This window comes from Panicum virgatum, chromosome 6K (genome assembly GCF_016808335.1).
Source record: "Panicum virgatum strain AP13 chromosome 6K, P.virgatum_v5, whole genome shotgun sequence".
NCBI lineage: Eukaryota > Viridiplantae > Streptophyta > Magnoliopsida > Poales > Poaceae > Panicum > Panicum virgatum.
Window position 1 is genome coordinate 6,939,934 of NC_053141.1, and position 9,525 is coordinate 6,949,458.

General features: G+C 47.4%; 1 protein-coding gene across 1 annotated transcript; it reads left to right on the forward strand.

The window, feature by feature from the left end:
• Positions 1 to 4,393: 4,393 nt before the first annotated feature.
• On the forward strand, positions 4,394 to 9,004 carry LOC120711503 (ABC transporter G family member 14-like). The gene is made up of 3 exons (XM_039997067.1): positions 4,394 to 4,859; positions 4,997 to 5,894; positions 7,447 to 9,004. The coding sequence occupies exons 1-3, from the start codon at positions 4,587 to 4,589 to the stop codon at positions 8,499 to 8,501; spliced, it is 2,226 nt and encodes a 741-aa protein (XP_039853001.1). The 5' UTR covers positions 4,394 to 4,586; the 3' UTR covers positions 8,502 to 9,004.
• Positions 9,005 to 9,525: the final 521 nt, after the last annotated feature.

Consider the following 9,525-nt stretch of genomic DNA (forward strand, 5'->3'; position numbering starts at 1 on the left):
TTCATTTTTCTTTGTGGTCTAGCTAGAATATTTAGCGATCTTGTTCGGTTTTCTTGTAGTGATGATCTGAAGAAATAAAAAATAAAATGAACAGGTGAACAAGAAAAATAAAGGAATAAAGCTGGCAATTGGTGCGCTAGATTAGATTACACACAAGAAAGGGGGATTGTGTTAGAAGACACGGTGTTTCATTTTATCAAGAATAAAAAGTGGAAAAGATTGATCAGGGCATGTGTACTTATATATTATTTTTACAAAAAATAATTTGGGTCAGAGCGCACCCAACAACAGCTGGGTATCGCAATCATATTCTCTTGAGTCCATATACTTCACATGGTCTTTAATTACTTTGTGTTCCATCATGAAAGCTTCTAGACGCTTGTGTGCAAGGACAGCTCGATTTCACGAGAATTATTTTGCAAAAACATTTACAGCAGATCAATTAATAACCATAAGTTAGGAAATATTATTTCCTTCCAAATTTATGGGACTAACTAATGTATGGTCTGCTCACTTCACACAAACATTTACTTTGTTATATATTTATGTCTATTTCTATTCGTTATATATTTAGTCATGCATGCACATGTTGGAATATAAGTGAATTGCCCATCTCTCTCCATCAGCTTAAGCTTTTAGATTGAATTAATTGGTGCATACAACTCAATATGGTATCAAAGCTAGAGGTCTCGAGTTCGAATCCTGGTTAGCGCAATTAAATAAAACTAGGCGTATAGCCCGCGTATTTGCGCGGCTAGTATTGAAAATTCAAAAATTTGCATGTCGTTGTATCCTTACTTAAAGGTTATACTATTTTTTTACCATATATACATCCTCATGTTCATTATCGTAAATTATGTCTTATTGTTGATTAAAACAATTCAACTATGATCTACCTATAATAACAATTTGATTTGTTGAGCTTTAATAATATTATGCAGATAATTATTTTTATTTTCCTTTTATTTTGATTGATTGTTGTTAGCTTTAGTTTTTATTAATAGTATATATTTGTAACTGATACATAGCTAAATGGTATTTTATATTTAATTTTTCATAATGGCATTGGTGGGTGATTTTTAATTAGGCACAAGGGTATTTTAGGCTAATTTTTATTTTACAATTAATTTTTCATAATGGTATTTGTGGGTGATTTTTAATTAGTCACAGGGGTATTTTATGCTAATTTTTATCGTAATGACAGTGGTGGGTAATTTTTATTTTTCTCTGATTAACGTAGGAATTTCTACGCCTTGAGAGCGAACGTGGAGGCTCCGTTTGTTGGCCAAATAATAAGATAATAGATAATTGTTGCTCGCTCTTATTCCACATCTGAGGTCCGAGGGGGCCTCTAAATGAGGGGGGAGTGTTGGAATATAAATGAATTGTCAACTTCTTATCAACTTAAACTTTTGGGTTGAATTGGTTGGCGCATGCAACTCAATAATGCAAACTTCCAACCTAACTTAATTATAATGAAATTTGTTATAAATAAGGATTCAAACTTGTATCTGTGGTCATCTCAAGCAAAATCTTACTATTACTAATTGGAGGCTCCTTTTGAAGCCTTCGGGTGAAGCACCTAAGATCATAGGTGGACAGTTTGGAAAAAATAGAGAAATCCTATAAATTCTCACAAAAATCAGAAACATCCAGTCATCAATTCGGCAACTCTAATCATAATAGTCATTGGATCTGTTATATTTTTCTAATAAATTACCCAACTTTGCCATTATAAAAATAGACTAAAGTAGCCCCCTAAACATGTATCTAAATTACCCACCTCTGCCATTATAAAAAAATAATCTAAAGTAACCCCCTAATTTTTATGTAAATTACCCACTTATGCTGTTATAAAATAATATCAAATAACCCCTTAAATTTTCATATATATTATTTAATAATATCATAATAAAAAGTTAAAATAAATCCCAAATTTGAATCAAAATTATATTATTATAATAAAATCTTAAAGCATGTCCATATAAAATTCTAAATTACTATTTCTATCATCATTAATATATTATTTATGTTATTATTTATATAGAAATACTAATAATAATTTGTGTCACCATATATTCATGTATAAGAGAAGAGATAAGAATACCAATTTTCATGTTGTTCACATAGCTGAAACAAAGTGTTCAATTAAATACATATCAAACATATATGGAGATGTGATGCAAAGTGAGAAAAAATTGTTAGTGACTAAATCAATCACATTTATTACAATTACATATATAATGATAAATATATATCTTTACAGTACTGGATTAGAATATTTAATTAGTTAAAAAGAGCGTGAGATTGATAATTATTAGATATCTCTAACTAGCCCGTGCGGGAGCACGGGTTAATAGACTAGTAGATACTAATCCGAGTCTTTGTGACAGAGGTTCGAACCTTCATGTCAATGTATATATGCAAGAGTCGTGGGAATATAGAGATTAGATGTGCAGAAATGTCTGTAAAATGTAAATGCTATGCACTATGTCTGTAATCTGTACATATGTAAATGCTATGCACTAAGTCTGTAATCTGTAATATGTAACTTTAATGTGAATTTGTGATACAAGCACTATAGCTTGTAGGCACTCTATATAGATTATCGAGAGGATGCGTATCTCAAGGTGATCAGCAACAGCTAGATGCATGTAAAGCATTTCGAGAAATTGTCTAGAAGAGATGCATCACAAATGAAAACAGAGGGTGGGAAACACTAGAGCTAAAGGCTAGGAGCTCGGTCCTAACATTTTGAAAACGAAAGTTATTAAGATTTCCTTATGTCAGCCTCCACAATTATTGCCCCACTACTATAAGTTTTACTCGTTAATGGGGTTGCAACGTAACACGCCGCAAAGGCTAACACATGCCAACACCACGCAATTGATACTTCATCCTCATTTCACACAGAAGGGGTTAAGCTGTCAAGCAAGCTACAAGACAAAGTAGTGTTAATAATCACTTGTGTCCTTGTTCCAGTTTTGGCGGCGCAGTCTTTGAATCTTCCCCTCTGTTATCTTGTCGATTCATTCGTTTTTACAGAGGGAGCACATTATAATGATCATATTTTGGATGTTGTTGAACAAAAAAGACAATCCAACAGTGTGTAGTGCTATCATATTATTATTGTTTTGTTGATATGAACTGCATAAAGTAACTAATAGCACAACTTTAAAGGTTGCCAAATATATAAGACTTCAATTTCTTTGTAAAAAATAAGATTGTGATATTTACAAGGTAATAGTGCAGAGTTTTATGTTTAAATATTTTGATCATGAAACAGTGGAATAATTAAGGGAATGTCATGGCCCATTTTCGTGTGAGTTGGGACTTAACTTTTTTTTTTGAAAGATCGACCATGAGTGCTACTTTAGTTTCAGCTCTCTTATATAATTATATCCATTTTGTTCCTTATCAAAGAGTTAAACATTGGATTGCACCAAACCGAACTTGTTGCATTTGTGGACCTGCAGATGAATTCCCAGTTGGAAATAAACAAAGTGTCCAATTCACTGAAACATGCATGAACACCAAAGGATATGTTATCTACTGAATATATATCCACCACCCACCCATCATCCATATATGCAGGGATCCATATGCACCCCCCCCCCCCCAACCAACAACAAGAAGCTCAAAACCTACAACGATCACCACCATACCAGCAAACCCCTCTTTACCAATAACTACCACTACGGAAACTGAATATTTGCCGTGTGCCCAATTGTTTGCCGTGAGCCAAAACTCGGGCACACAGCAAAGGACCCTTTAGCCGTGTGCCTCAAATGAAGCTCACGGCAAACAGCATGCACACGGCAAAGGACTCTTTTGCCGTGTGCAGCAGAACGAGACACACAGCAAACAATAACAACACGGCAAAATTTTTCAAACCGTAACGGGTTCACGTATTTTGCCGTGTGCTAACGGACAAAACACACGGCAAACATTTGGCACACGGCAAATTTTTTGAAACCGTAACGGGTCGCTATTGCCGTTGCACTTTATTTTGCCGTGGGGCCAATATTGCACACGGCAAAGTGTTTGCTGTGTGCCCGAGATGTAGCACACGGCAAACTAGCTCTTTGCCGGCTGTTGTTTGCCGAGTGTAAACCGGCCCCGTAGTGTACCACCTGTAACTGGATACATATACAGCTAGTGGTGACATGATGCTACTTTGTTATCCCACACCACACAATTAAGTTGTTAATTGCAGCTTGGTACTGATCAGTGATCACTAGTAGCAAGTACCACTTCCCCTTGTAACTATACCCTGGCCAATAAAAATGTGACAGCAACAAGTGTTAGTCCCCTGGCCCACCTGGTAGGCCCCCCCCCCCCTCTTTCCCTCCCCTCCCCTGCCCCTTCTATGATAAATACCTTGCCATGAGCCCAGCCCACTCCAGAACCACACTTGCAGCTGATCAATCAAGTAGGGCTAGCTAGCTGAGAGTGGAAGCAGCTAGCAAACCAAAATTGTTAAGCTCCAACACTACCTACACGCATACTGTGATCGTGTGAAGTGATAACACAGGGAGGAGAGAGAGAGAGACAGGATCGAAAAGCCACATCGATCATCGATCGCCATGCCGCCTCAGCTGGAGCACGATGAGCAGCAGACAGCGGCAAGTGGCGGCCACCGAGCAGCAGCGCCGCCTCCTCCTCCTCCTCCTCACATGCTGCTCACCTTTAGCAGCAGCGGCGGCGGCGGCGGCGGCGGCGGCGCTCCCTCTTCTACTTCTGTCGCCACCACCAACTCCTCTGGCGCCGTCGTCCATCCCACCACCTCCAGCCCGCCGTCGTCGGCCGCTGCGGCTCGCCTCCGCCCCGCCGCCAACTCCTTCCCTCTCGTCCTCAAGGTAACCAACCACCTCACCGTATGCTTTTTTCTTAATGTATATATACATGTAAGTATGTTAATGTTAATTAGTAATAGTATACATCTCATGGTGATGACTGATGCGACGTGTACATGCATGGTCTCTTGTGCGTGCAGTTCGAGGAGGTGGTGTACAAGGTGAAGCTCGGGCAGCCGACGGCCGGATGGTGCGACAAGCTGTGCGCCGCGGCGAGGAGCATGGCTGTCGGCGGCGGCGGCGGCGGGGACGGGAGGAGGAAGAAGAACGCGGCGGCGGGGTCATCGTCGTCGCTGGCGCGGGAGAAGACGATCATCAGCGGGATGTCCGGCGTGGTTCGGCCGGGGGAGATGCTGGCGATGCTGGGCCCGTCGGGGAGCGGCAAGACGACGCTGCTGACGGCGCTGGGCGGGCGGCACGGCGGCGGGGCGGCGCTCTCCGGCAAGATCACCTACAGCGGGCAGCCCTTCTCCGGCGCCGTCAAGCGGCGCACCGGGTTCGTGACGCAGCACGACGTGCTGTACCCGCACCTCACGGTGGCGGAGACGCTGTGGTACACGGCGCTGCTCCGGCTGCCCCGCGCGCTGGGCGCCGCCGAGAAGCGCGCGCAGGCGGAGGCGGTGGCGCGGGAGCTGGGGCTCGCCAAGGTCGCGCACAGCATGGTCGGCGGCGTGCGCGGCGTGCGCGGGCTGTCCGGCGGCGAGCGCAAGCGCGTCAGCATCGGGCTGGAGATGCTCGTCGACCCGAGCCTGCTGCTGCTCGACGAGCCCACCTCCGGGCTCGACTCCACCACCGCCGCCCGGATCGTCGGCACGCTCCGCCGGATGGCGGCCGACGGCGGCCCCACCGTCGTGGTCACCATCCACCAGCCGTCGTCGCGGCTGTACCACATGTTCGACAAGGTGCTGCTGCTGTCCGCCGACGGCCGCCCCATCTACTACGGCCGCGCCGCCGACGCGCTCTCCTACTTCGCCGCCGTCGGCTTCGCCTCACCGCTGTCCCTCAACCCCGCCGACCTCATGCTCGACCTCGCCAACGGTACGCCGCCGCCACCCATTCTCGCACAAATATTCATTCCCCCACTCTCGCTCTCTCTCTCTCTCTATACCTTTTCACGATGCCTTCCAATTCATAGGGCACACATTGGCATGCATGTGCCATTCCATTCCTTGCGCTGACGTCATCCATTCTCCTCACTAGCAAGAGCCAAGGTGGGCGAGAAATTCAGCCCTAAGCTAGCTAGCTAATTCCTGGTAGGCCATATGAAAACAAAATTCAATTGGGCAAACTCTCCAGCATTGGAAAGGACACATGCCTGCATTACCATTTTCTTCACCTAAATCACCGGCCCTATAGGTGGCTTGTGTTTTACTGTGGTTCGAAAAGCCCGCATATGCCACTTCTCACATGAATAATTAGTTTTCCACCAAGATCCAGAAGTGGTACCAGTATTTTTTTTCTGTTCTGCTGGCTTGTCAGCCAACCAGCCAGCAGCGATTTTCTCTCACATCGAATCAGCACCAGCCACCAACCAGTCAGCAGTACTTTTCTTTCACAAGAAATCAGCACCAACCACTAGTCACAGCCAGCCGAACAGAGTGAAAGTGGTAACCGAGGAACAATTTATTTTCACAACCATATACGCACCTCTGTTTCGTTTCTTTCTATTATAAATTGGGTCACCAAGGTCCCTTGACGGCCCACATAGCGAGTTTCGGTTAATGTTTAACGAAAAAGCAAAGAGGAATCGGTTCCGTTGGACAGTAGTTGTTCAGTTAACCACCTTGAAAAGTTAAGAACGAAGTAAAGCGCAGAACAATACCACGGGCTTGAAAAAACATAAAGAAAACGAAAAGAAATGAGCACATATATGGAGGGGAGCGTGAGCTGCGCAAACAAATGTGTGCCAAGATTGCGTTCTTGATACGGTGTGCGCATGCGGTTGGTCTCCTGGCCCATTGGGGGTCCCCTGAGGAGAGTGACGGTCTCTTTTAGCTTTTTTCCCCCTTTGATCTGCGTCATGATCACCATGAGCATCCATCACCATCTTCGTCTTCATCTTCACCTTCGTCTTCATGAATTAGATAGTTGCATGGATTTACTTCAAGGATCAGTTAGATTCAAGTTGCAAAGTAGGTAAACTATTCCTACATAATTTACAAATGGGGAAAATACATATCAAAATTCTCGTATTAATCAAAGTACGAAGATAATTGTGAGGAAAAAACTTATATTTCTATTCGCCTCCAACGCAAATATTTGGACAATTAGTTCAACTAGTTTTCCAAAATCGACCACCACTGGAAGGAGAGTGTCGCAAAAGGTGCAAAATGGGCAAGGGCAATGATCCAGTTGTGGGTTGGGTGGGGGGAGACATGGACAGGGACACACTCCTCTGTCCACTCCCAATCATGGATCATCCACACCTCCCATCATCATTCCCTCTCCAATCCAATCTTGAATGTTTCCTTTTTCATACGACCAGTGGCTCGATCGATCTCTCTGAAAAATGGCGGACACCTGTCGAGCTCGTGGAGCCTTTCTGTTTCGATCACTGTGGGCGCTGACGCGCGCTGCGCTGTGCACGCAGGTATCGCGCCGCAGACGACGAGCGGCGACGCCGACGGCGGCGGCGAGGCGCGGATGGCGGCTGCGGTGGCCGGCGGCAGCGAGAGCGAGCACAAGGAGGTGCGCGCCAAGCTGGCGGCCGCGTACGAGCGCCACATCGCGCCGGCGGTGAAGCTGGACATCTGCGCGCGGGAGCCGGCCGCGGCGGCGTCCCCGCCGCAGGCGCCGTCGTCGGCGCGGCGGCGCGGGCCGTCGGAGTGGACGACGGGGTGGTGGACGCAGTTCCTGGTGCTGCTCCAGCGCGGGCTCAAGGAGCGGCGGCACGAGTCGTTCAACAAGCTGCGCGTGTTCCAGGTGGTGAGCGTGGCGAGCCTGGCGGGCCTGCTGTGGTGGCGCACGCCGGCGTCGCACCTGCAGGACCGGACGGCGCTCATCTTCTTCTTCTCCGTCTTCTGGGGCTTCTTCCCGCTCTACAACGCCGTGTTCACGTTCCCGCTGGAGCGGCCGATGCTGCTCAAGGAGCGCTCGTCGGGGATGTACCGGCTCTCCTCCTACCTGGCGGCGCGCGCCGCCGCCGACCTGCCCATGGAGCTCGGCCTGCCGACGGCGTTCGTGGTCATCCTGTACTGGATGGGCGGGCTGGCGCCGCGGCCGGGCGCCTTCCTCCTCTCGCTCGCCGTCGTGCTCTACAGCGTGCTGGTGGCGCAGAGCCTGGGGCTGGCCATCGGCGCCGTGCTCATGGACGTGAAGCAGGGCACCACGCTGGCCTCCGTCATCACCATGGTCTTCCTCATCGCCGGCGGGTACTACGTGCAGCACATCCCGCCGTTCGTGGCGTGGCTCCGGTGGCTCAACTACAGCTTCTACTGCTACCGCCTCCTGCTCGGGATCCAGTTCCCCAACGGCGGCGGCTACTACGACTGCGGCGGCGGCGCCATGTGCCCTGTGGCCGAATTCCCGGCGATCAAGGCCGTCGGGCTCAACAACCACTGGGTCGACGTCTGCGTCATGGCGCTGCTCCTCGTCGGCTACCGCGTCGTCGCCTACGTCGCGCTGGACCGCCTCAAGCCTAGGTGAAAATGAAATTGCCTCCAGCCATGGCTGTGGCCAAGCTGCATGAATCGATCTTGGTCCATGGAGCAGTAGAATCTGATTGCTTGATGAATCAGCTCAAGGCCAGCCAAGAGAAAGTAATTAACTGGACGAGCTAGTTAATTAGCTTCTTGTTTAACTCTTGTGCCGTCGTTTCATGGAGGGATGCACGGTGGGAGGTGATCAGTGCTTAATAGGGCGATCAAGAGGTAGAAGAAAGGGTTAATGGCGGTGATCACTGATTAGCGAAATAATCATTAGATTGATCTGCGGCGAGAAGAGAAGGAAGCACTCGGTGGTGCTCTGTATAATACGAAGGGGAAATAGTACAATACAAACCTGCAGCCACCAGCTGCAGCCTGCAGCTCCTCTCCGAGACTCTTCTGAAAGTCTGAATGAGTTCCACCAGGTGGCTACTAACTCAGTAATCTGGTGTGTGTGCCAGGTGCGATTTAGAAGATCACCGGAACGGTTTTGTTTCATGAGTCTCCAACTTCCCAGGGGCCAGGACCACTGTCGAATCTAATCGGCAGCACTAGTGCAGTGACTGACCAAAACATCTCGCGCAATTCATATTCAGTCATCAGGCGCCGAAAGTGAGACGTATTCTGAAGCCGGCCCGGACCTTTGGTGAATCAGTCGATGATGAGTCGGTTTGTACTCCTTCAGCGTCTCACCTTCAATCGACTGCTTGGTTGCTTCATACAGGCAGCATTTGCGGCTTTGCACCACTCCTTTGAGCTTCCCTTGTTCAGTTCGGCTTACACTGCTATGCAACGCGATCATCAGAACTCATCTGACGAACTGGCGTTCCCATTTATCCCCCAAACTCATGTGATTTTACTATTTTAGCAGCAGCAGCAGCATCATAGGAGCAAAATGGCCATGTTCGAGAAGGAGACTAGTCCAGCTTCCAGATTCCGACCCAACCAACGAAACGGTCTTCCATCTCACGGCCCAACTCCACCCAACTGGGCCCACTTCCAGCGCCACCTGGGTTGGACCTTGG

What these genes read in the sequence shown, in the direction of transcription:
- LOC120711503 (XM_039997067.1), top strand. Translation starts at nt 4,587, where the DNA reads ATGCCGCCTCAGCTGGAGCACGATGAGCAGCAGACAGCGGCAAGTGGC. An exon ending in CCTTCCCTCTCGTCCTCAAG is followed by an intron (nt 4,860 to 4,996) that starts GTAACCAACCAC and finishes TTGTGCGTGCAG; the next exon opens with TTCGAGGAGGTGGTGTACAA. An exon ending in CATGCTCGACCTCGCCAACG is followed by an intron (nt 5,895 to 7,446) that starts GTACGCCGCCGC and finishes CTGTGCACGCAG; the next exon opens with GTATCGCGCCGCAGACGACG.